Source organism: Emys orbicularis, chromosome 4 (assembly GCF_028017835.1).
Source record: "Emys orbicularis isolate rEmyOrb1 chromosome 4, rEmyOrb1.hap1, whole genome shotgun sequence".
In the NCBI taxonomy this organism is placed as follows: Eukaryota; Metazoa; Chordata; order Testudines; family Emydidae; genus Emys; species Emys orbicularis.
In genome coordinates, this window is record NC_088686.1 from 125,741,559 (window position 1) to 125,769,417 (window position 27,859).

The 27,859-nt window shown below is 48.6% G+C and overlaps 1 protein-coding gene across 1 annotated transcript; it reads right to left on the reverse strand.

Annotated features, from left to right (window-relative positions):
* Positions 1 to 300: 300 nt before the first annotated feature.
* On the reverse strand, positions 301 to 1,695 carry LOC135878668 (olfactory receptor 10V1-like). The gene is made up of 2 exons (XM_065404393.1): positions 1,627 to 1,695; positions 301 to 1,266 (listed from the first exon to the last, which is right to left on the reverse strand). The coding sequence occupies exons 1-2, from the start codon at positions 1,693 to 1,695 to the stop codon at positions 301 to 303; spliced, it is 1,035 nt and encodes a 344-aa protein (XP_065260465.1).
* Between the last annotated feature and the right edge of the window lie 26,164 nt (positions 1,696 to 27,859).

Genomic DNA, 27,859 nt, shown 5'->3' on the forward strand with positions numbered 1-27,859 from the left:
AGAGGAATCTGGTACTCTGCTTCTCCTGGACTAGTCTAATGTATTTTCGTACTCACCAGGAGGACTTGGAGAAACTGCTGTTGAAATTGTCTTGTAACCAGCATGTGTGACCAGAATGTACCATAGCACCTGGGTATACAACTTCACAATCCCATTCCCCAATACCCAGAGACATGGCGAGGCCCCTGACATGAAGGTACTATAAGGCAAAATACTCCTTATCCCATTCCCAATCACCTGGGGCCACCCACATTGTGTCTCTGGACGGGGTCTTGTTTACTGAAGGATGTCCTAAATCTGTCACTTACTCTGATGCAGCTCTTTCCTTCCCAGTGCTCTGCTCAGGGCATCCTTTAGCTCCTTGTTCCTCATGCTGTAGATCAAGGGGTTCAATACAGGAGTGACGAAGGTGTACACCACAGACACTACCCGGCCTTGCTCCAGGGAGTAGCTGGAACTAGGGCGTAAGTATATGAAGCTGCTGCAGCCGTACATCAGGGCAACAACCATCAAGTGGGAGGAACAGGTGGAGAAGGTGCGGTGCCGGCCAGCTCCAGAGCTGATCCGCAGGATGGCGACCACCATGAAGGCATAGGAGAAGCAAATCAGCAGGAAAGGGATGGCCACGTTTATGACACTACAAATATAGAGGGCGACCTGGTGGACATGGGTGTTGCTGCATGCCAGACGCAGAATAGCAGGAATGTCACAGAAGAAATGGTAGATTTCATTGGTGCCACAGAATGGCAGGTGGAAGATCAGGATGGTCATATTAAGGGATACCAAGAAGCCCAGTGCCAGGGATGCAGCTACAATGCTCACACAGACAGTCCAGCTCATAATGAGGGTGTAGTGCAGTGGGTGGCAGATAGCCACATATCGGTCATATGCCATGAAAGCCAGCAGGACACATCCAGCACCTCCCAGGAAGATAAAGAAGAACATCTGGGTGCCACAGCCAGCCAGGGAGATGGTGGCCTTTCTCAAAGATGTGAGATTGGCCAGGGTCAGTGGGGCGATGATGGTGGAGTAGCAGATCTCCATAGCTGCCAGGTTGGCCAGGAAGAAGTACATGGGGGTATGGAGGGAGCGATCGGTACAGACAATGAGCACAATGGTGCCATTCCCACAGACACTGACCATGTACATGAGCAGGAGGATCAGGAAAATCAGCAGCTGCACCTTGGGGAGACTCGAGAAGAGACGGAAGTAGAATTCAGTCATTCCAGTTCGGTTTTCATCCCCCATGGAAATAGCAAGCGGAACCTGTTGAGAAGAGGAGAGAGGAGCTGTTACTGTCAGCAGTAACCAAGGGCAGAACAAGTAGTAATGATATCAGACTGCAGCCAGGAGATTCAGATTCAATATCAGGGAGCAAAATCTAACTCTAGTGCAGGGGATGGGGTAACCTGTCAAAGGAGGTGGGACCTTGCCTTCCATGGAATAACATCTGGTTGCCACAGCTGATGAGAGAGATTACACTGTTTCTTGCAGGAGGGAGGCGAGTCACCAGATACACAAACCACTATTTTTAAACCTTCATAACTCAAACAACGCAACACTGAGTTGCGCCAGAATCCTCTCCCCTCTAAGTACTACCTCCTGGCCAAATGTCAGCTTACCTACCTTGGCTGTTTTAGTCCTACCTCCATGCAGAGCCCAGCTCTGGAAAATTTCAGGCAGAAAGGTAAGCATGCCATGCTTTAACAGGGGCTAAAGTGAGCAATTAAAGAAGATAAAAGATTGAGATGCCAAACAAAGAGATGATGACAAAAATGGAGGAATTACAAAGCAATAAGTCATCCAGACCATATGGTACAACCAAGAGTTCTGAAGGAGCTTCAGAATGAAGCAAGTGAGCTGCTTGCAAAAAATATGCCATCTCATTAAAATCACCTAGTATACTGGAAGAGTATCAAATGTTGTACCTATATTTTTTAAAAGGCTAGGGTTGGTGCAGGGAATTACAGACCAGGAAACCTGAATTCTGTTCTTGGTAAATTGGTTGAAATGCTAATTAGAAACAGAATTATACAACATATAAAAGATTACAATAGGATTGGCTAACCAGCATGGCTTGTGCAGGGAAAAGTTGTGCCTTGTGAATGCATTAGAATTATTTGATTGTGTCAATAAGGTAATGGATAAAGGAAATATTTTATTTAGACTTAGAGCAGGCCTTTGACAAAGGGTATTTCTACATTGCAATCAGAAGTGTGACCGCAGAACATTTAGACATACCTGAGCTAGGTTTGCTCAAGCTAGCTCAGGTATGTCTACTGCAGTCACACTTCTTATTGCAATGTAGACATATCCATATTCAGAAATGGGCTGAGAGACAGAAAACAAAAAGTAGGAATAAATGGTCAATTTTCATCATGGCAAAAAGGTTAGTAATGGAGTGCCTCAAGGTTCCACACTACCTGTGCTGTTTAATAAAACAATCTGCAGGAGGGACTGAGCAGTGAAGTCACTAAATTTGCAGATGACACAAAATTATTTAGGCAAGTCAATACCAGAAAAGACGATGAGGAACTTCAGAGCCATTTTGTAGCCCAATTACATGAATGGGCTACAAAATGGTAGATGAAATTCAACAGTGGCAAATGCAAAGTAATCCATATTTAATAGAATAATTCAAATTACTTAATTACCTTACTGGGTTCTAACTTTACTGTTACATCTGGATAAAAGATCTGAGCATTATGGTGGACAGCTCAATGAAGACAGAATTGGATTGGGAATGTAATGCTGAAAATATGTCATTATGGTGGTACAATCTCACCTGCAATTCTGTGTTGGGTTCAGTTCTGATCACTCCATCTCCAAAAAGATAAGCAGAATCAGAGGCAGTTCACAGACAGGAGACAAGAATGATAACAGGCATGGGAAAAATTTACATATGATGAGAAACTGAACATATTGTTTACCTTAGAGAGGAGACAAATGAAAGAGGAGATGATAAAAGTGTACCAAATACTGCATGGTGCAGAGAAGGTCTATTTGGAATGTCTATTCTCCCTGTCTGATAGCACAAGAACAAGGGGACATTCAAAGAAATGGAAAGGTGGCTAATTCAAAACTGAAAAGCTTTTTCCACACAATACATCATTAGCCTGTTGGGACTCATTGCCACAGGATATATTGAGGCCAAGAACTTAGCAGGATTTAAAAAGGGATTGGTGCTTTATATGGATAACAAGAATAGAGATGGAATAGTAAAGATTAAAAGGAAGGGATATAAACCCTCATGGTTAGACAAACACCTGTCAGGAAGGGTCTAGTTATTACTTAGTCCTGCTTGAGCACAGAGGACTGGACTAGATGACCTTCCCTTCCAGTCCTACACTTCTAGGATTCTATGCTTGGGGGCATAAGTCAACTTCCACTTAGGGTGACCAGACGTCCCAATAAAATTGGGACCGTCCCGATTTTTAGCTATTTGTCCCGCGTCCCGACCAATCTCTGGTCGGGAAGCAAGTTATCCCGATATTTCACTCCGCTAGCTTTTTTTTTTTTTTTTTTTTGCCCTGCCAGCAGCACTCGGCTTTTTTTTTTTCCTCTCCCCCCCTCCCCCCCCTGTGTCCCGATATTTTCTTCCTCTCATCTGGTCACCCTACTTCCACTGGAAGTTAAGAAGAAACCTTCCCTGGGGACAAGTTATCCCATTATTACCGACTGCAGAATTTCTTGCAACTTCTTCTGAAGCATTTTGTACTAGCCAATGACAGGATTGTGGGTTACACAGGATTCTGGGTTAGATGGACTAACCACTGGTCTGAATTAATATGGAAATTCCTGTACTTTTAGAACTGTATGACCTCCCGAGAAAGGTGGGTTAGAATGTAAGCAATAGGGCAACTTTTACTATACAGTGGGTGTCCCTAGCTCTCTAGCTATGATATAGGCTGGTCAGAGAGACAGAAAGGAAAGAAGAACTGGAGGATTAGTGCTACTGAATAACAAGGAAGAGTCAGTGGTGTGGTGGGTGCTTCAGATGAGTAAGAGAGAGAAACAAAGTGGAAATGAGCATGGGCATCTGCTACAACCCACCAGATTTCAATGGACATTAGACTCCTAAATAGCTCTGTGGATCTGAGCCACAGAATTAGTATCAGGAATGAGGACTTGCAGCTGCACTGCCCCCAGTCTCCAAGCAGCTTATGAGCACAGCTGAGCTGGGCCACAGCAAGGCCACCTGATTGACCACTACACATCATAGCCAAGGAAGTCAGCAGGCCTGCTCCTAACACAACTGATCTCTGACTGCTCAAGGCATATGCCTGCAGCTGCGATCTCTCCTGTGCCTGCCCTGCTCTTAGCCTTGTTCTTGCCTCTGCTCAGTCTGCTCCAGCCCTGCTTCCCTGTGGGCTTCCTGAGCCCAGGTCTAGCTACTGGCTTTGGTTCCTGACTCCAGCTCTGACCCCTTGGCTCTGGTTATTGCCCAACTCCCATTCCAACCACTAAGTCTGACCCCCGCAGCCCGGTGCATGACACATACCTTTAGGCCATAGTTCACAATACAATAAATATAAGATAAAATACAAGTTTAAATTAACACCGCTCAGTAAGAAGAATATAAACTTTTAAAATACAAAAATTAAAAACACAACCTTTCCCCCAGGATCAGTTACTCCTTTAAAGTCACAGACCCTGAAATGATATACAACCGTAAAACAACCAGGGTTAGAAACACATTATTTTAGTTAGATCACAAAGACCCTCTCTTCCACACTTGAGTCTTGTTTTTGCAGCTGACCAGGCATTTAGGGTGACTGCCCATATAATCAAAACATTTTGCTACATAGCAAGTATTCTAATTTTTGACACAGTGCTGGAAACAGTATCTGAGCCAGGAATGTGGTAAACCATTATATTGGTAGATCTTCAACATGGCCAGACCTGCATGCAGGGCCGGCTCCAGGCACCAGCTTGGCAAGCAGGTGCTTGGGGCGGCCACTCCGGAGAGGGGCGGCAGGTCCAGCTATTCGGTGGCAATTCGGCGGACGGTCCCTTACTCCCGCTGCGAGCAAAGGACCTTCCGCCGAATTGCCGCTGCAGATCGCGATCGCGGCTTTTTTTTTTTTTTTTTTTTTGGCAGCTTGGGGCGGCCAAAACCCTGGAGCCGGCCCTGCCTGCAAGGGAAAGATGATTGTCTCTCGATACTAGCATATCTCCCTCCCAAATATGCTGTCTGCAGAGTATGAAAATGGAGAGCTGTAAATCCAGCTATTTCTCATACCCATTGATATTCTTTAAATGAGAAAGCCAAGAGGACATACTTGTTGCAGGGACAACTGCCACTTCCAGTTGTCTGAACATCACATCTTCCTCTCTAAACTTAGTTAGAGGTGTCACACTCTTGCCTACAATCCTAGCCAGCTTCAGTTCCAAGAAGCCCAAAGAATGGAGAGAATAACAGACTTGCAAAAGCCAGGGGAACTTTAGGGTTTGTTAAACTGCTCCTGCAAAACTTCAGAAAGCGCTCTAGATTCACATGCTGAATATGCAGCCAATAATTAATGTGAAGGCACTGAGCTTTAGTCAAAATAGCACATTCCCCAACCTTTGCCCCAAGTAAAGCAGCAGGGGAAGCTGAACATCCTCCTTAAAAAAATGTTTTGCACAAACCTTGCATCTCAAGATCTTCCCAGCCCAAATTTATGCACCATATGGTATTTGATTACAGCCTTTAGCCCTAAAAACTCTAAGAGCCAGTGCAATTAAACTGCTTCCGTGGATTCAAGTGAAATAAAGCATGGCTTGCATGGAACTTAAGGCTCTCCTTTTTACCTCCTCGATATGTTTATCCCATTGGCCATTATGTGTAAAACAAATACCTGAATGGGGAAAAAACTTGACCTGTTCAATGTAATGGCCATCAATCATCCATTTATGCAGCCTTGGTGTGCAGACAAAGAAAATTACTTTAGTTTTCTGAAAGTTTATCAGGCCAGACACTCCTACCCAGGGATTTGGAGCAATCAAATTTTTGAATTGCTCCGCTCCGGCTCCGCTCCAGCTCCGGGCTCTGCTCCAAAGCCCTGCTCCTACCAGCAAAAAGAGTTAGAATCCTTTAATGTATGCTCCAAGCTTAGAGAAATTTGGGATAACAAAAACATGCCGTCTGCATAAAGAAGGACTAACACAAATTGGTCCAAAATTTTGGGAGGAAAATACTGTACTCCTTTTGGAGGTAGTAGAAACCACATATCAACAATACTATTTCTGCTGGCATGGTTGAGGAACAGTTTCACTCCCATTTCCATTAGAAACACTGTTACATCATAATCACTCTCCAAGATGTTTCCCAGGTGATGTGCAATTCTCAGACCCAGAATGGTAATACAAATGCAGCATTACTGTCTCTTTCCCCACTGTGGAAAGGTGATACTGACTATGAGAGATTAGAGATCACCACAAATAATACTGCACTTCTAAAGCACCTTCTATCCCATGCTATCAGAGCCCTTTACAAAGATGTGGATTGGTGAATATTAATAGTTCCAGATTAGAGAAGAGGAAACTGAGGCAAAGGGATAACATGACTTAGATTCATAGATTCTAAGGCCCGAAGGGACCATTGTGATCATCTAGTCTGACCTCTGACATAACACAGGCCATAGGACTTCCCTCAATTAATTCCTCTTTGAACTAGAGCATATCATTTAGAAAAATATCCAATCTTGATTTTAAAATTGTCAGTGATGGAGAATCCACCACAACTCTTGGTAAATTGTTCCAAAGGTAATTACCTTCACTGCTAACAATTTACTCCTTATTTCCAGTCTGACTTTGTCTAGTTTCCATTTCCAGCCATTGGATCTTGTTCAACTTTTGTCTGGTAGCTTGAAGAGTCCATTAGATAATTTTTGTTGACCATGTAGATACTTATAGACTGTGATCAAGACACCCCTTAACATTCTCTTTGTTAAGTTAAGTAGATTGAGGTCCTTGAGTCTATCACTATATGGCATGTCCTTATCCTTCCATTATGCTCATGACTCCTCTCTGGATGCTCCCAAATATATCAACACCCTTCTTGAATTGTGTCCAAGCCAACAGAGCAAGAAAGTGGCTGAGTCAAGAAGAGAAACCAGGAGCTCTGACTCCTAATACCCTGTTTAACCACTTGTGCATGATGCTTCCCTAAACTTCCAAATTCGGTCGATTAAAGGGAATTGAGGTGTGCTTACCTCACATCAGAAGCACAACCAGCTGCTGTCTTTCCCTTCCGGCATCCCAGTTCTGAAGAGTTCCCACTAGCTCAGAAGCTGTTATATACTTCCCAGGGTCATTAGAGACCTGAGGTGGTGATGATGAAAGCACCCCAGTACCTCTCACCTCAGGCAGCAGAAAGGGGCTAAATTGATCAGAGTGCAGACTAAGCTTTTCCTTCAGTCTGTAATGGGGCAAAACTCCATGGTCCATCTATGGGGGAGGGGAGGACTGAAGAAGACTGGACAGGGCAGGCAGCTTTGCTCACCTGGAAGGGCAACACTGTGGCCTGGTCTACACTAGGCTTTTATGTCGAATTTAGCGCCGTTACATTGAATTAACCCTGCACCCGTCCACACCACGAAGCTATTTAGTTCGACATAGAGCTCTCTTAAATTAGACTTCTGTACTCCTCCCCAACGAGAGGAGTAGCGCTAAATTCGAAATGGCCATATCGAATTAGGCTAGGTGTGGATGGAAATCGACGCTAATAGCTCCGGGAGCTATCCCACAATGCACCACTGTGTTGACGCTCTGGACAGCAGTCCGAGCTCGGATGCTCTGACCAGCCACACAGGAAAAGCCCCGGGAAAATTTGAATTCTTTTTCCTGTCTGGGCAGTTTGAATCTCATTTCCTGTTTGGACATTGTGGCAAGCTCAGCAGCACTGGCAACGATGCAGAGCTCTCCAGCAGAGATGGCCGTGCAATCCCAGAATAGAAAGAGGGCCCCAGCATGGACTGATCGGGAAGTCTTGGATCTCATCGCTGTGTGGGGCGATGAGTCCGTGCTTTCAGAGCTGCGCTCCAAAAGAAGGAATGCAAAGATCTACGAGAAGATCTCTAAAGCCATGGCAGAGAGAGGATACAGCCGGGATGCAACGCAGTGCCGCGTGAAAATCAAGGAGCTGAGACAAGGCTACCAAAAAACCAAAGAGGCAAACGGACGCTCCGGATCCCAGCCCCACACATCCCATTTCTACGAGGCACTGCATTCCATCCTAGGTGCGGCCGCCACCACTACCCCACCACTGACCGTGGACTCTGAGGATGGGATATTGTCCGCGGCCGGTTCCTCGTCGGAAATGTTAGCGGACGGGGAAGATGAGGAAGGAGATGAGGAGGACGAGGCAGTCGACAGCGCTTGCACCGCTGATTTCCCCGACAGCCAGGAGCTCTTCATCACCCTTACCGAGATCCCCTACCAACCGTCCCCATCCGTTACCCCGGACACAGAATCAGGGGAAGGATCAAGCAGTAAGTGCTTTAAACATCTAAACATTTATTTTTAACAGAACTGGAATATTTATAATATTAACAGTGGGTTTTTCATTAAGTGATTTAAACATATAAACTTTTATTTGTAACAGAACTGGAATATTTATAATATTAACAATGGGTTTTTCATGATTTCTTTGCCTTAGGCGCTTAACTATTTAGTCCCAACTATTTAAAAAAAATCTAACAATGTCCGGATTTTCATGATTCTGTTGCCCAAGACGCTCCACTCTGTAGTCCCTGCCAGTACAGCTACACCAAAATCCGGTCTATATGTCCGGGGATTGACACGAAATCCTCATGGGAGATCTCAACGTAGCTCTCCTGGAGGTAATGTTCAAGCCTGTGCATCAGGTTCCTTGGCAGAGCGATCTTATTGGGTCCTCCATGGTACGAGACGTTTCCGCGCCAGGAGTCAATCAAGTACTCAGGGATCATTGCACGGCAGAGCATGGCGGCATACGGCCCTGGTTTTTGCATGCTTTCCCTAAGCATCCGTTCCCTGTCGCTCTCCGAGATCCTCATCAGGGTGATGTCGCTCATGATGCCCTGCTTTGAATTAGGGAGGGGAATGTTAGTATTGGGACTGCTTTACAGCCACGCGGTGGAGGCGGGAGAGGGGCAGCATACAGGGATCTTTCCCTGGGACAGCCGCGAGGGGGTGGGACAGGGGCAGAGCTCATGCTTCCCTGATTGCTGCCAGCAGAGACTGGCATTGCTTTCAATGCGAAAGGAGCCCAGTGCTACTATTAAAGTTGTAAGCAGCCACAAGTCTACGGCTTACCATGTTTGCCTGCTACACAAGTTCAGGTGTCCTGCCCCGCTTCTCAGATCGCCACTGCAAGACCCCAGGCACTGAAGGCGAGGGCCGAAAATTCGACCTTGTCCTGAGTGCGCATGTGAGAGGTGCAGTGCATGGTCTTGTTCACAGAGAAAGACTATGTTCTTTGTTCACAACTTCATTTATCTGTCTCAGGAATTCACTCCCTTTTTCCCATTCCCACAGACACATCTGCGACTGTCTCCCAACCCAGCCTGGCATCACACTCCCAGAGGCTAGCGCACATTAGGCGGAGGAAGAAGAAGACGCGTGAGGACATGTTCTCAGAACTAATGGACTGCTCCAGAGCCCAGGCAGCCCAGCAGACACAGTGGAGGGAGAACTTGTCCCAAATGCACCGAGCAATCATGGAACGGGAGGAGAGGTGGCGTCAGGAAGACCAGCGGGCGACTCAAACGCTGCTTGGACTAATGAGGGAGCAAACGGACACGCTCCGGCGCCTTGTGGATGTTCTGCAAGACCGGAGGCAGGAGGACAGAGCCCCTCTGCAGTCTATCTCTAACCGCCCTCCCCCGCCACCAAGTCCCACACCCCCCTCACCCAAAGTCCAAAGAAGGAGGGGCGGCAAGGGCCGTTAAAACTTTCAGTCAACCCCTGCAGACTGCTCTAGCACTAGAAGGCTCTCATTCCCCAAAATTTGAAAAGTCCTTTCCTACCCACATCACACAAGCCCCCGTCCAAGTTTCACGCCCCCCCCCCGCCCGTTTCATGTGTGGTTCATAATAAAATATTCGTTTCTGTTAATTACTGTTTCCATGATTTTCTTTTGGAGGAGACTCTGTCTGAAGGGGGGGAAGGTGCTTGGTAATTGGACAGGACAGTCACCTTTAGCAGGGTACAGAGGCGGGGGCAGGTCCAGCATCAGGACACATACACAGTGCAGTCACCAGTTACCCTGGTCAGTCTGGGAGGTGGTTTTCATGTTCTGGGCGGGGGGGGGGTTGATCTGTGACTTTGTGGCGGGGGAGGGCAGTTAGAGATGTTATGCCGCGGTCCTTATCCTGGATCACAGAGCCACGCAGCAGGGGATCTGTAACCCTCCTCCCCCTGCCAGAAAGTCACATAGCCGACACATACACGCAGTCCCGCCCAGGAGTGCTGGCAGGCTCCGTTGAAACAACCAGTCCACCACTGCGGAGCCTGTCATTCCTGGAGTTTAGAAGCATCATTTGCATCAGAACACTAAACCCGCCCCCCGCCACAGTCTGCGTCCCCGGTTTAAAACATTCCCGCGAAAACAGTAATAAAGACAACGGTGTTCATTAACAAAACAGAACAGATTTTATTTTTTGGGAAGGTGGTGAAGGGGGTATGTAACTTGGAAGGATAGTCAACATTAACTGGGTAAAGAAACGGGGGCAGGTTCAGCTTCTGTGTCCACAAACTTAACAGTCAGTGGTTACCCTGCTCAGTCTGGAACCTAGCTTTCAAAGCCTCCCGGATGCATAGCGCGTCCCGCTGGGATCTTCTAATTGCCCGGCTGTCTGGCTGGGCGTAATCAGCAGCCAGGCTATTTGCCTCAACCTCCCACCCCGCCATAAAGGTCTCCCCCTTGCTCTCACAGAGATTGTGGAGCACACAGCAAGCTGCTATAACAATGGGGATATTGGTTTCGCTGAGATCACAGCGAGTCAGTAAGCTTCTCCATCTCCCCTTGAGACGGCCAAAAGCACACTCCACCACCATTCTGCACTTGCTCAGACGGTAGTTGAACAGTTCTTTTTCTGAGTCCAGGGCGCCAGTATAGGGCTTCATGAGCCAGGGCATTAGCGGGTATGCAGGGTCCCCGAGGATCACTGTAGGCATCTCCACATCCCCAAGACTTATTTTGTGGTCCGGGAAGTAAATACCTTCCTGCAGCCATCTAAACAGACCAGAGTTCCTGAACACGCGAGCGTCATGAACCTTGCCCGGCCATCCGACGTTGATGTTGGTAAAACGTCCCCTATGGTCCACCAGTGCTTGCAGCACCATTGAAAAGTAGCCCTTTCGGTTAATGTACTGGCTGGCCTGGTGGTCCGGTCCCAGGATAGGGATGTGAGTCCCATCTATAGCCCCACCGCAGTTTGGGAATCCCATCACGGCGAAGCCATCTATGATGACCTCCACGTTTCCCAGGGTCACTACCTTTGAGAGCAGTACCTTGACGATTGCCTTGGCTACTTGCATGACAACAACCCCCACGGTAGATTTGCCCACACCAAAGTGGTTCGCGACTGACCGGTAGCTGTCCGGCGTTGCAAGCTTCCAGAGGGCTATGGCTACTCGCTTCTGGACAGTCAGGGCTGCTCGCATCCGGGTGTCCTTGCACTTCAGGGCAGGGGACAGCAACTCACAAAGTTCGAGGAAAGTCCCCTTCCGCATGCGAAAGTTTCGCAGCCACTGGGATTCATCCCAGACCTGAAGCACTATGCGGTCCCACCAGTCCGTGCTTGTTTCCAGGGCCCAGAATCGCCGTTCCACAATATCCACAAGACCCATTGCCACCGTGATGTCCTGGGCGCTGGGTCTCGTGGTTTCTGACAGCTCTGTGCTACTCTCCGACTTCAGGCCCTCACGGCGGTGCCGTAGCCTCCTCTCCTGATTTCTCTGCATCTGCCTCAGGGAAAGGTGTATGATAAGCTGCGAGGCGTTGAGAACGGCCACAACTGCAGTGATGGTCGCAGCAGGATCCATGCTCGCAGTGCTGTGGCGTCCGCGCTGTCACTGATCAGAAAAGTGCGCGAACTGATTTCCCGCCGGCGCTTTCAGGGAGGGAGGGAGGGCGGTAGTGACGGACGGATGATGACAGTTACCCAAAAGCACCCTCGACACATTTTTTTACCCAGAAGGCATTGGGGGCTTGACCCAGAATTCCAATGGGCAGCGGGGACTGCGGGAACTGTGGGATAGCTGCCCACAGTGCACCGCTTCCAGTGTTGACGCTTGCCCCGTTAGTGTGGACTCACAAAGTCGAATTACTGTCCTTAGTGTGGACACACACGTTCGACTTTGTAATATCGATTCCACATATTCGATTTAAGTGAAATCGAACTACTCTCGTAGTGTAGACATACCCTGTGCCTCCTTGGCAGCTCAGCAATGCTGGGCAGGGAGAGAATGGGGTTAATACCTGTCAGGGCTCTGCGTACCCTTCAGGGTTTGATTCATACAGCGGCCACAAGCACTAATCTCTGCAGAGTATCAGCACCTGAGCTGGCCCTGAGCCTGGCCTTGCAGCTTCCCTTGGCAGTTGGTTATAAAGAGCTTTAACTCTTCCCCCTCCTAACCCCCTCAGGGACTGACACCCCCCCCACACACACACACACTGCCCTTCTAACCCCCCTCCCCCAACACACTACCCTCCTAACCCCCTCAGGGTCTGACATACCCCTCCCCCACACACCCTGCCCTCTAACCCCCTCTGGGACTGACACCTCCCCCTCACACACACACACACACACACACACACACACACACACACACACACACACACACACACACACAAACTGCCCTCCTAACCCCCTCGAGGACTGACCTCCCCCCCCCACACACACACACTGCCCTAACCCCCTCAGGGTATGACTGTGATGTTACACCCCATATTCTTCATAGAAATATGGTTATGATATGAATATGGCATAACTAAGATAATTTTATGCAAGATAGCTCATGTAAGGTATCATTGGAAAGGTAATAATTTACTGAACGTGATTATCCAATTTGTATGCATGTATCATTTCTGTATCTAAAGTTATTCAATATTTCTATGTAACAATTACATCTGTGTGTATACTTGGGCAACGCCTACCAGACAGTAAGAAATCAGCCTTAATGGGCCATTAGAAAAAGACAATGAGTCTTTGAAGATGTGGATCTCCCATCTGCCTGGAGTTCCTTCCTGTGGACATTATAAACCTGGTTTCATAGTTGCTTTGACACTGCAAGGTCAGGTGATAAGATCACCTGATACAAAATACCACACTGGACACTGCTGGTACTTTTCCTCTGTAGGGGGATGGGGATCAACCAAAGGTTTCCCACCTTAGGTAAATCCTTTTAAGGCTGGGGAGGGGGTTAATCTGGACTCTCCTCCATTGCCTTCCCAAGAAGAAAGACTGCTGAAATTACCTGAACAGAAAAAGGAACTAACCTGAGGGGAAAGGCAGTGGTGAGTCCAGACTGAGACAGGGGTCTAGTCGGTAAGAAGAAATAACAGGAACTCTAAGATACAGATATTCAGCAACTTGCCTAAAACAACATTTAGGGTGAGAAATTATTTCTTGAAACCAGTCTCTTTAAGATATTAAGCTTAGTATGCATGTTTTGTTTTATTTGCTTGGTAATCTGCTTTGTTCTGCTTGCTACCCCTTATAATCACTTAAAATCTGTCTTTTGTAGTTAATAAACTTATTTCTTGTTTATAACATAACCCAGTTTGTGCAATTCATAATTCGGGGTGGGCGGGGGCAAGAGGCTGTGCATACCTCTCTTCACATTGAGGGAGAGGGCGACTTTTTATGAGCTTGCGCTATGCAGATCTTTCTGCACAGCGCAAGATAATATACCTTTGGGTCTGCACTCCAAGGGACGTGGGTACCTGAGTGCTGGGGCAAGTCCCTTCAGTTGAGTCTTCCCATTGCTGATTTCAGGGTATTTCTACACTACGAAATTAGGTCAAATTTATAGAAGTCATTTTTTTAGAAATCGTTTTTATACAGTCGATTGTGAGTGTCCCCACACAACATGCTCTAAGTGCATTAAGTTGGCAGACTGTGTCCACAGTACCGAGACTAGTATCGACTTCCGAAGCATTGCACTGTGGGTAGCTGTGGGTAGCTATCCCACATTTCCCGCAGTCTCTGCCTCCCATTGGAATTCTGGGTTGAGATCCCAATGCCTGATGGGGCAAAAACAGTGTCGCGGGTGGTTCTGGGTACATGTAGTCAGGCCCCCCCTCCCTCCATCCCTCCCTCCATGAAAGCAATGGCAGACAATCGTTTCACGCCTTTTTTCCTGGGTTACCTATGCAGACGCCATACCACGGCAAGCATGGAGCCCACTCAGCTCACCGTCACGATACGTCTCCTGGGTGCTGGCAGACGTGGACCTGCATTGCTACACAGCAGCAGCTCATTGCCTTTTGGCAGCAGATGGTGTATTACGATTGGTAGCCGTCGTCGTCATACGCCTGGGTGCTTTTTTAGCTGACCTCTGTGAGGTCGGTCAGGGGCGCCTGGGCAGACATGGGAGTGACTCAGCCAGGTCATTCCCTTTTCAAGTTTCGTCTCCTGGAGACTCAGTCCTGCCGGCAGTCGTACTGCACCGTCTTCTGGTGAGCAGCCAGGAGATGACAATGGCTAGCAATCATACTGCACCGTCTTCTGGCGAGCACCCAGGAGATGACGATGGCTAGCAGTCGTACTGCATTGTCTGCTGCCAGCCTAAGATGTATAAGATGGATGGAGTGGATCAAAACAAGAAATAGACCAGATTTGTTTTGTATTCATTTGCCCCCCCCTCCCTCCGTGAAATCAACGGTCTGCTAAACCCAGGGTTTTGAGTTCAATCCTTGAGGGGGCCATTCTGTGTGACAGTTGTTTGTGTTTCTCCTTGATGCAAAGCCACCCCCTTTGTTGATTTTAATTCCCTGTAAGCCATGTTGTCAGTCGCCCCTCCCTCCATCTGAGCAACAGCAGACAATCGTTTCGCGCCTTTTTTCAGTGCAGACGCCATAGCACTGGGAACATGGAGCCCGCTCAGATCATCACAGCAATTATGAGCACTGTAAACATCACGCACATTATCCAGCAGGATATGCAGAACCAGAACCTGCAAAAGCGAAACCAGGCGAGGAGGTGACGGCAGCGTGGTGACGAGAGTGATGAGGACATGGACATAGACTTCTCACAAAGTACAGGCCCCGGCAGTGTGCACATCATGGTATTAATTGGGCAGGTTCATGGCGTGGAATGCCGATTCTGGGCCCGGGAAACAAGCACAGACTGGTGGGACTGCATAGTGTTGCAGGTCTGGAACAATTTCCAGTGGCTGCGAAACTTTCGCATGCGTAAGGGCACTTTCATGGAACTTTGTGACTTGCTTTCCCCTGCCTTGAAGCACCAGGATACCAAGATGAGAGCAGACCTCACAGTTGAGAAGCGAGTGGCGATAGCCCTGTGGAAGCTTGCAATGCCAGACAGCTACCGGTCAGTCGGGCATCAATTTGGAGTGGGCAAATCTACTATGGGGGCTGCTGTGATCCAAGTAGCCAATGCAATCAAAGACCTGCTGATATCAAGGGTAGTGATTCTGGGAAATGTGCAGGCCATAGTGGATGGCTTTGCTGCAATGGGATTCCCTAACTGTGGTGGGGCGATAGACGGAACCCATATCCCTATCTTGGCACCAGAGCACCAAGCCAGCGAGTACATAAACCAAAAGGGGTACTTTTCAATGCTGCTGCAAGCACTGGTGGATCACAAGGGACATTTCACCAACATCAAAGTGGGATGGCCGGGAAAGGTACATGACCCTCGCATCTTCAGGAACTCTGGTCTGTTTCAAAAGCTGCAGGAAGGGACTTTCTTCCCAGACCAGAAAATAACCATTGGGGATGTTGAAATGCCTATAGTTATCCTTGGGGACCCAGCCTACCCCTTAATGCCATGGCTCATGAAGCCATACACAGACAGCCTGGACAGTAGTCAGGAGCTGTTCAACTATAGGCTTAGCAAGTGCAGAATGGTGGTAGAATGTGCGTTTGGACGTTTAAAAGCGCGCTGGTGCAGTTTACTGACTCGGATAGCCCTCAGCGAAACCAATATTCCCATTGTTATTACTGCTTGCTGTGCGCTCCACAATATCTGTGAGAGTAAGGGGGAGACGTTTATGGCGGGGTGGGAGGTTGAGGCAAATCGCCTGGCCGCTGATTACGTGCAGCCAGACACCAGGGCAGTTAGAAGAGTACAGGAGGGTGCGCTGCGCATCAGAGAAGCTTTGAAAACCAGTTTCATGACTGGCCAGGCTACGGTGTGAAAGTTCTGTTTGTTTCTCCTTGATGAACCCCCCCACCCCCCTTGGTTCACTCTACTTCCCTGTAAGCTAACCACCCTCCCTTCCACCTTCAATCACCGCTTGTAGAGGCAATAAAGTCATTGTTCCTTCACATTCATGCATTCTTTATTAATTCATCAATAAGGGGATAACTGCCAAGGTAGCCTGGGAGGGGTGGGGGAGGAGGGAAGGACAAAGCCACACTGCACTTTAAAACTTTAAAACTTAAAAAGTTTAAAACTTATTGAATGCCAGCCTTCTGTTGCTTGGGCAATCCTCTGGGGTGGAGTGGCTGGGTGACCGGAGGTCCCCCCACCGCGTTCTTGGGCGTCTAGGTGAGGAGGCTATGGAACTTGGGGAGGAGGGCGGTTGGTTACACAGGGGCTGTAGCGGCGGTCTGTGCTCCTGCTGCCTTTCCTGCCACTCAACCATACACTGGAGCATATGAGTTTGATCCTCCAGCAGCCTGAGCATTGACTCCTGCCTTCTGTCAGCAAGCTGATGCCACCGATTATCTTCAACCCCCAACTTACTCTCTTCAGCCCGCAACTTACTCTCTTCAGCCCGCCACCTCTCCTTGTGTTCATATTGTGCTTTTCTGCACTCTGACATTGTCTGCCTCCACACATTCTGCTGTGCTCTGTCAGTGTGGGAGGACAGCATGAGCTCAGAGAACATTTCATCCCGAGTGCGTTTTTTTCGCCTTCTAATCTTCGCTAGCCTCTGCGAAGGAGAAACATATGCAGCTGGTGGAGGAAAAAAAAGGGAGAGTGGTAGTTAAAAAGACACATTTTATAGAACAATGGGTACACTCTTTCACGGTAAACCTTGCTGTTAACATTACATAGCACATGTGCTTTCGTTACAAGGTCGAATTTTGCCTCTTATTGAGGGTGTGCCGGTTTGGTGTGAGATATCACTCACGCAGGGCCGGGCATGGTAAGCCACAGTCTTTTGGCTTCTTTAACCTTCATACCTTGTGGGAATGGTTTCAAACAGCAGCACCCTCATTTCCCATACCAAGCAGCCGTTGGGTTGGCCATTTAAAATGGGTTGGCAATTTAAAAGGAGGGGCTGCGGTTTCCAGGTTAACGTGCAGCACAAACCCAACTAACCCCCCCCCCCACACACACACCCAATTCTCTGGGATGATGGCTTCACCCCTCCCCCCACCGCATAGCTAACAGTGGGGAACATTTCTGTTCAGCCACACGCAAACAGCCCAGCAGGAATGGGCACCTCTGAATGTCCGCTTAATAAAACCACCCTATTTCAACCAAGTGACCATGAATGATATCACTCTCCTGAGGATAACACAGAGAGATAAAGAATGGATGTTGTTTGAATGCCAGCAAACACCAGGACCATACTCTGCAATGCTTTGTTCTGCAATGATTCCCGACTACGTGCTACTGGCCTGGCATGGTAAAGTGTCCTACCATGGAAGATGGAATAAGGCTGCCCTCCCCAGAAACCTTTTGCAAAGGCTTTGGGAGTACATCCAGGAGAGCTTTATGGAGATGTCCCTGGAGGATTTCCGCTCCATCCCCAGGCATGTTAACAGATTTTTCCAGTAGCTGTACTGGCCGTGAATGCCAGGGCAAATTAATCATTAAACACGCTTGCTTTTAAACCATGTATAATATTTACAAAGGTACACTCATCAGAGGTCCCTTCTCCGCCTTCAGGGTCTGGGAGCCCGCCTTGGGTGGGTTCGGGGGGTACTGACTCCAGGTCCAGGGTGAGAAACAGATCCTGGCTGTTGGGGAAACCGGTTTCTCCACTTCCTTGCTGTGAGCTATCTTCAACCTCCTCATCATCATCTTCCTCGTCCCCAAAACCCGCTTCCGTGTTGCGTTCTACTCCATTGACTGAGTCAAAGCACAGGGTTGGGGTAGTGGTGGCTCCACCCCCTAGAATGGCATGCAGCTCATCATAGAAGCGGCATGTTTGGGGCTGTGACCCGGAGCGGCCGTTTGCCTCTGTGGTGTTTTGGTAGGCTTGCCTGAGCTCCTTAATTTTCACGCGGCACTGCTGCGAGTCCCTGTTATAGCCTCTGTCCTTCATGCCCTTGGAGATTTTTTCAAATGTTTTGGCATTTCGTTTACTGGTACGGAGTTCAGCTAGCACGGATTCGTCTCCCCATACAGCGATCAGATCCCGTATCTCCCGTTTGGTCTATGCTGGAGCTCTTTTGCGATTCTGGGACTCCATCATGGTAACCTCTGCTGATGAGATCTGCACTCACCTGCACCTTGCCACGCTGGCCAAACAGGAAATGAGATTCAAAAGTTTGCGGGCCTTTTCCTATCTAACTGGCCAGTGCATCAGAGTTGAGAGTGCTGTCCAGAGCGGTCACAATGGAGCACACTAGGATAGCTCCCGGAGGCCAATACCGTCAAATTGCATCCACACTACCCCAAATTCGACCCGGCAAGGCCAATTTCAGCGCTAATTCCCTCGTCGGGGGTGGAGTAAAGAAATCGATTTTAAGAGCCCTTTAAGTCGAAAAAAAGGGCTTCATCATGTGTACGGGTGCAGGGTTAAATCGAGGTAATGCTGCTAAATTCGACCTAAAATCGTAGTGTAGACCAGGCCTCAGTGTCTGTGTCTTTCTGCAGTTGGGTGTGGCCCTGCCTGTGTGTGTGCTAGAGGAGGCTTAAGAGCCTGGCTCAGCAAGACAGGGTAAAGGGGGCCCAGGCTGGCAGAACAGGTGGGATCAGTGGTATCCTAGTAAATCAGGTGGCAACCCGTCACACTGACCTCACACACACAGTGCCCTCCTAATCACCTCAGATTCTGACCTCCCTCCCTCCACACACACACTGCCCTCCTAACTTTCTCAGGGACTGACCTCCCCACCCACACACTGCCTTCCCAGTCCATTCAAGGAATTCCTTTCTCCCATCCTCCCAGTGCTCTCACTGCCTGAAGTCCCTCCCTGTTCTACTTCTCTTAGCATCTGACTTCCCTTGTTCTTTGGGGACAGCAGCATGGCAAAGATCATTGTAGGCCCTACATAAACAGCTGAAATATTTTCCCCCTTCATGTTCTTTCTCATTTTGTTTTGTTTTTAACAGGCCTGGGGTGTGTAGTTGATCAGATACTGCACTGGGATACTTCCCCCTTACAGATCACACCCCAACCTTTGATTTGTTTTAAAATTTTCACAAAGTACCTTACAAATTTTGCCCTTTTCCTGGCCTAACCCCCTCTCTCCTTATTCCTCTCAACATAATATTTAGTATTTATATAGCCACTTTACAGGATCAAAATGTGTACAGATAGTCACATTAGTGATTATGGGGATCTTGTCCATTTCTACAGCTAGTGTAGGAATTTCCCTATTGTATATTTCTCCAATCTGGTCCTAAAAATCTCCAGCCTTTCCTGTAGGAGACTATTCCACAGGCACTGGGAGGAAACATTACCTGGTGTTGAGCTGAACTTTTCCTTTCACTTTATGCCATCCCATTCCAGCAATTCCCCTGTCCCCTTGGCATTTACACTTTTCCTGTACTGGTCATTCTGTTCCCCCCCACAATAGATGTTCTTTAGGCAAACAAAATCCTCTGTTTGGTTTAGTGAAGTGTCAAAACCACTCTGAAAGACAGTTATGCAGCTGCTATTACTACAATAGCAATGAAGAGCTGGCAGACGGTCACAGGTGTCATCAGGGCTGGTGCAAGCCATTAGGCAACCTAGGCGGTCGCCTAGGGTGCTAGCATTTGGGGGGCAGCATTTTCTTTGGCGGCGACCGCGGCAGCCAGATCTTCGGCTGCCCTGGTCGTCATCGTCATTTCGGCGGAGGGAGCTGGGGCAGGGGGGGCGCAGGGAGGGCCGCCTGCAGCAAGTAAGGGGGGGCACACAGGGGAACCGCTCCCCACCCCAGATCACCTCCACTCCGCCTCCTCCCCTGAGCACGCCACCCCGCTCTGCTTCTCTCCCTCCCAGGCTTGTGGTGCCAAACAGCTGATTGGCGCCGCAAGCCTGGGAGGCAGTAGAAGTGGAGCAGCGACGGCGTGCTCAGGGAGGAGGCGGAGCAGAGGTGAGCTGGGGTGGGGAGCTGCCGCACGGCTCCCCGGGTGGGGGGGAGCTGCCACGGGGGGCGCCTCAGGGCGGAGGGGGGTGGGGAGCTGCCGCGGGGGGGCCTCAGGGCGGAGGGGGAGGTGGGGAGCTGCCGCAGGGCTCGGGGAGGGGGCGGAGCAGAGGTGAGCTGGGGTGGGGAACTGCCGCGGGGGGGGGCGCCTCAGGGTGGCGGGGGTGGGGAGCTGCTACAGGGGGGCGCCTCAGGGCTGGGGGGGGGCGGGGAGCTGCCGCAGGGCTCGGGGAGGGAGGAGAGCACAAGGTGGAAGTTTCGCCTAGGGCACGAAACATCCTTGCACCGGCCCTGGGTGTCATAATGGATTGGTTCACATGTGTTTCAAATGCTTCATCTCTGCTAAGATCCCAGTGTCCCTCACAACATCTCCTTGTGCTTCTCTCTAGTGCATCACTGCCCAGCACCTCTACTGGACTTCCTGCTCTCTCAGTAATTACTTTAGCTTGCTGAAACACAAACAGAAACTGGTGATAAAAGCTTGCAGGCCTAGGGATTTATTAGGGAACCTGATTTTTTTGTTGGGCAAATACCTTGTCTGATGATTGGTAATCTTTGGGGCCTTGTTAAACTAGATAGGACTCTTTTGGGACATGAAACACACACACATAAATTAACAATATTCTCAGATGCCTACAAGTGAGAGTTTAGGAAATTACAGGTGAGAGAGAGGAACTGAGAAGTTTCACTAAAGACGAAGTTTGAATTGACATCCAACTAAATCCATTGGAAAGACCTGGAAGGTCTCCCAATTTCTGTAAGAGGAACTGGAACCGTTCTCAGGGTTGATCTGTTCAAGAACCAAAACTTCAGATCTCACACCCATTCTGAACTTTCATGGGGATGGGACTTGGGATACGGAATCCAAAGAAGGATCCAGATCTAAAATTCATAAATCATCTCCGTCTATATAATAGGCTGGAACAAACCCTCAGATGAGAACAGCAGAGATTCATCCACTTGGGCCCCTATGGTCCATGCTTCTTACCAACGCACACAAACTTTTATTATCCTGTTGATGTCCTTCTGTGTAGGTTTAGGACTACGACACTCTCACTTGGAGTCTCCTGTCCCAAACTTGTACTGTGTTTGCCCAATTGTCAACCCTTTTAAATGTGAGGGATTTTGAGATCCAAATCCAAATTTTTGTGGCTCATGCACAGCTACAAAAATTTTACAAACTTTCCCCACAGTTTCTCTTTTGTCTTCTACTTTGTTAAATGTCATTTCTGTCACTCAGATACCTTTTATGACAGCAGTGGATCCAGTTAATTGAGGTTGTATTCTTCAGGAAATGATAAAATTATTGAAATTTTGGTTAGCACCAAATTGACCCTTGACTTGAGTGCTTTGATTTTTCCAAAGCCCCTCCAGATACCTCCTTCAATACTGAATACTCTGCTTTGAAGGCAGCCATGTTTAGGTACAAAATTGGACCAGTTTGTGGAAATTCCATAGGTCAGCAGTTCCCAAACTGTGGGTCGTGACCTCAAATGAGGTTGTGCCATCAGCAGTGGCATGGTCAGGATGTGGTGATCTCTAGTGTGCAGAAGATGCTGTTTTGCTCCGTACAGCATGACCTCACATGTATGGTGCATGTAAGGTCATGATGCAAGGATGATTCCATTTTGCTATGCACCGTCCTGGGTTCCTGGAAGGAAACAATTCATTAAAATGGGGTTGTGCTGGGAAATAAATTGAGAATCGCTGCCATAGAAGAATCACTGCCATCCTTGCTCCAGATTCTAAACTTTTATTTTAGATAGATAGATTAGATAGATGTGATGAGCTATTTTGAAAATAGGGAGCAAGCTGTGAATGCTGAGCCCTTCTGAAAATTCTGGGCATACGCACAAAGGGAGGAGATGGGGCTGGACAGGCAATTCTTAATTCTAGTAATTCCTAACTTTTGAGTACATAACTTTGCAAACATAATAACATTCTTTTAATATATCATCTGTTTATCTCTCTATATATTAATTCAGTGAGCACTTATCTGAGGAATGGTGGTCTTGGGGCATTGCAAATGGGCTAGAGAGCCTTTCACCAGCAGACCAGGAGTCTTGGGGAACTGCAGAATGAAAATGGCAAATAATCAGAGGATGCAAGTAAGTTATTACAGCTTCTCTGCCCAAGATCTACCAGATCTGCAGTAGGGCATTCCAATGTGGATCTAGCCTTTGGAAAGATACAGAAAAGGCTGGACCAACGCTCCCAGATCATATGAGTGGGACAAGTGCTATGATAAAACCACAGGCATCTATGAGTCAACAGAAACAATGGGAGAACAGGAATCCACCCAATGTGAGTCTCTTGAGATGCCAGAGATCCAGAAGCCACTACTTCCCCTCCTGGCCATTTCCGAGACAGTAGCATGGGACAGACCTGTGGCCAGGGCACCCATTACCCACACAGGCGGTAACAGGCTGGAGCACCCACATCCCTGCCCAATGCGGGAGCTGCTGCCAGACAACTGGTGTTATGGGCTAGGAGGCAAAGCCCTGGCAATTCCCTGAGCCCCCTACCCCAGGCGGGGCAGCAGCCCAGATAATGGGGCTTTTCACAGGGAGCAGGAGCCCTGGGGCCGTGTGGGGCTGCAGAGGACCTTCCCCTGCGCTCATGGAGCTCACCCTGCCCTGACCTGGGGGCCCAGGCTTGGCATGTCCCAGTGCCTCCTTCCATGGCTGCAGCCCCACAAACCTGCCTGCAGCTGGCTCTGCCCTGTGTCACCTATGCACCATGCTGAGCTGTGCCCATGCAGCACTCTGAGCCCCACTTTCTTCTCCACCCCGGGACAGTCATTCTACTGGAGACTGGTCCTCTCCCTGGGCCCCCTCCTTAGGAAAATTCTGGTTGCGCCCCTGATTCTCACACAGTGCAGGATTCTTCTCTACAGTATATTAAGCAGGGGTGGTCTAATAATGCTAACAATGCGGGCTTTCAGCCTTTCCTGTAGGAGACTATTCCCCAGGCTAAGGACCAGGTATTTGATTTTGGTGGAAGCTAGGAATCTAAATATATTTGAGGCTCTGGGCCTATGAACCTGTCTGGAAACATCATGTGGGAAGCTGAACTTTTGCTTTCACTCTCTCCCATCCCATTCCAGCAATTCTGCTTCCTCCATGGTATTTACACCTTTCCAGTGCTTGTGAATGGTCATCACATCCCTGTCCCCGACGGTTGTTCTTTAGGCAGACAAAAGTCCTCAGTTTGGCTTAGTGAGGCATCAAATCCAGCTTGAAAGACAGCTGTACAGCTGCTATCATTACAATAGCACAGAAGGGCTGGTAGACAAGTGTCTAACTCACCGCTGGTCATAACAGGTTGACTCACCAGGGTTTCAAAGGCTTCATCTCTGCTAAGATCCCAGTGTCCCCAGCAGCATCACCATGTGCTTATGGTGTATTGCAGCCTCAACAGGAGATCACAGGATGTCCGTTATTCCATAATCTTCCTGAAACACAAACAGAAACTGGTGATAAAACTTCTGGAACTTGTAGGCCAGGAGCTTTGTTAGGAAACCTGAACTTTTACAATCAGATGATTCCCCAGTCTGATGATTGGTAACCTTGGGGCCTTGTTAAAATAATCAGGGCTCTTAGGGGGGCTCAGAAAACATACACCAAATTAACATAATTCCCAAATGGCTACAAGTGACACTCTAAGACATGACTGTTCAAGCTTCCCAGAGGGGAACTCATATGACCATGGCTGGAGATGGGACAGTGGACAATGTGGGACAGGGCTCTGAGGTGGCACCGACCAGCCTCTCTCTTAGGTGCTCAGTTGGCTGGTTCTTACTCATATGCTCAGGATCTAGCTGATCATCAGATGTGGGGTCAGCAAGGAATTTTCCCCCAGGTCAGATTGGCAGTGACTATGGGACGGGTTTTGCCTTCCTCTGCAGCTATGCGTCACTTGCCAGGATTATCTGGGTCTATCTCACTTAATCATTTCCCTGCCATTGCAGGGGCCTTGGACACTGGTGCACCTGGGTCCCTCCTATTCTCTGCCTGTGGCATGTAACAGTCTAGTCTCCTGTGGGGCTGTAATGCTTTGGTCTCATTTTGGTTGTTGAGTTTAGTGTGGGGGTGACTAGGTGACATTGATGGCGTGTAATATATAGAAGGGCAGACTGGATGATGTAGCAGTCCTATCTATCCTTACACTATGACTAACTTTCACAACAAAGTTAAACTTATATCAGATTGTCCCCAGTGGAGAGACAATTGGTTCTATAAGTCCCATTGAGTTGAGTTGGAAGAGTTTTCAAGGATAATCTAATAAAACGTGACTGGCCACAACCAGAATGCCAGATCCATCCCTCCCCAGCAAACTTGATGGGAAAGGGCTCAGAACTCAGAATCCATGGAATGATTCAGATATGTTCACAAATGCTCCCTACCTATATTTGTATAACCTCGCTGTATCATCCTTGCTGTGGGTGCAGAGCCAAATTGTTTTCACTTGTGGATCCCACCAAAAAACCCCCACCTTCTCTTGTGTTTGTCTCACTGCCAACATGCTTAATGGCAGAGGCTTTAAGACCCAAAGCCAAATTTTATGGAGATAGACATGAGCCACAAAGTCACACTTCCCCCACCTCACCCCTGAGACATGGCTGCTATGGAGCTCTTTCACCCCTTCCAGCTAGAGCTACAGTGATTTTTATAAACCTTCCCCACATCTTCACTCCTGCTTTGTTAAACTCCATCTCTCTCTGGGGGCACAAGGTGGGTGAGGTAATATCTTTTATTAGACCAACTTCTGGTGGTGAAAGAGACAAGCTTTTGAGCAACACAGAGCTCTGCTTCAGGTCACCTGAAGATGTTACCTCACCCAGCTTGTCTCATATCCTGGGACCAACACAACTACAACAGTGCGTCCATCTCTCTCTGTCACTCTGATAACAGGAAACATGGCTGACCGGACACAACAGTTTGGTGTACTTGTTATGAAGGAATGAAACACCTCATGTTTTGGTGGCCACCCTACTGACCCTTGATATGAACGTTTTCAATTCTCCAATTGCCTTCCTCCCTGGATCCTTGCTTAAATATCAAGTAGCCTCCTGGAAGGCAGTCTCATTCAGATCTCACGTGCGCCAGGTTGCTGCAGGTCAATGATGTGGTGTCTTTCTCTTTGTGCTACTGTCTGTGAAGAAAACCTTCACATGTGAACTGAATGTATGGCTGTCATCTGTCCTGATTTTTGTGGGACAGTCCCTAAATTGAAAAGGCTGTTGTGCCTCACTCATTGTAGTATAGAAGTACTGCTAATGAGAGAGCTTGAACCTTTCCCTATCAGAATACCCTTTGGCACAGGGCATGACTGGGTTGCAGACTATGAGCTCAAATCTCACCCTTTCCATTGTGTAGCATTAATGTTTGAGTACTTCACAGCCCTTAGTATTCCTGTCCTAGGAAGCAGGCAAGTATCACTCACCCATCTTTCATTATCCTGTGTAACAGTTTCTGTTCCTGTGTCTTTTGTAATGTACTATTTATTGATTATTTAAAAAAAACAGAGAGAGTGTGAATGGGGGAAATAAATCACCGAGGAAGATAGAGAAACAATGACAGGAAGGGAAAACCAAAAAATGCCCCCGTCATCCTGTATATTAGCACCATCTCAGCTGAGCCACTGGGTCGAAGACAAAACCAGAAAAGGAATGAAGAATATTATCTAATATTAATATGGGAGACCAGCAGTTACCAATCCCAGGAGCCACAGCCCCAGGAGTGAGTCTGCTACACCTTCGCTGTAGTTCCTGTTTGAGAACAAGGAGAGAGAGCCAATCTCAGGGCTGCCAGCTGGTTACAGTAAACTGGGATCCCGCTGGTGACTGGGCATGACAGCTCCCCCCCTGTGCCAATCCCCACAAGATAGGAATGGATACAGCCCCCAGCTACAGAGCATTTGTTCTTTAGGATATGTCTACACTATAAGTGAAAGTGTGATGGTAGCATAGGTGGGCATACCCATGGTAGCATTAATCTAGCAAGCACAGGTAACAATGGCAGTGTAGACATGATGGCACAGTCTTCCACATGGGCTAACAACCTGAGTACAAGCCCACCAGGGACCCTGGATACATACACATGTTGCTAGCCTGTTCTGAACCCCAGGCCACTGTGTCTACACTGCGGTTGTTACCCATGCTACCTAAATTAAAGTTCCAGATGCAGCAGCTCCTGCTTTTAACTCTTCACACCATCACCGCTGTAATCCCCTCAGTGTCCCTCATAATACCCACCCGCCTAATGCCCTCAGGGTCTCCCCTGGCTCCTTCATGCCGTCCCCCTATAACCGCCTGTGAAGGGGTTCATTCACCGCGATAGATGCTTCTACCTGGCCGCTCCGGGGATCAGCTCTTTACAGGTAGGGTGCCCTCTTCCATCAGCTATTCAAGCTGCCAACCCCGCTCTCTCTCTCTCTTCACGAGTCTGGGTGCTCCCTCATCATGACTCTGCCCTCCGGCCAGGTCACTGTGTCCTCCCCTTCCGAGGTCACAAAGTCTCTCCGGACCAGCCGTCCAGTTGGTGTCTCCAACACTCCCAGGCCACTTCCCAATGGCTGGTAGAAGAACCCAGGCCCACCCTCTACACTGGGTTCCAGCCCAGGGACCCTATGACAAGCAGCCACAGTCTGTACAGACCTACCCCTTGCTGCTGTTTCCTTGGGCTTCTTCCTACTGAGCCCTCTCAGGCTTCCTTTCCCCACGGTACTTCTCAAGTTGTGAAGTTGACCCTTCTTCTAGGCCTATAACCCTGGGGCTATTCTCCTCCTGGCTTTTCACCTCCCCTCCTCTCTGCTCCAAGGAAGTGACTGCAGATTCTCTCCCTGCAGCTCCATTCTGCTGCAAACTTCCTGGTTTATAAACCAGCCTACTCTGGCCCAGCTGAGTCTCTTGTTCAGTTAAGACTGGCTTGCACTCCAGATGCAGCCAGGTACCCTAATGGACCCCTCAGGCCCACATTAACCCTTACAGAGTCTGTGTGAGATACGCACTCCATCCCACTGCCTCAGGGCCTTCCCTCCCTGCATCCCTCCTTCACACTTTCCCTTTTCCACACACAAGCTGCCTCAGGGTTTTCCTGCCTCCCCCATGTTGTCCTGTCAACCAATGCAGGGTCTTCCATTTTCCTACGCTAAACATGTGAGACAGAGTTCAAGAGCAACCCTAGGTTGCACAAGGCAATGTGAGGGGCACAGCGTAAGCCTTGGGGGGTGGGAACTATGGATAGGAATAGAATAGAGAGGGCTCAGTGGGTCTTCTCTAGCTGTCTGAGAAGGATGGGGGGCTGAGTGAGGTCATAATGACTCCCAGCATGGAGGGGAGGGGGCTGAGTGAGGAGGAAGGGGCTGAGTAAAGGGAAGGAGGCAGCA

Excerpts from the sequence above, each read along its gene's own strand:
- LOC135878668 (XM_065404393.1), bottom strand. The coding sequence starts at position 1,695 with ATGCTTACCTTTCTGCCTGAAATTTTCCAGAGCTGGGCTCTGCATGGA. Across the intron at positions 1,267-1,626 it reads GTAGGACTAAAACAGCCAAG|GTTCCGCTTGCTATTTCCAT; the intron begins GTAGGTAAGCTG and ends TCTTCTCAACAG.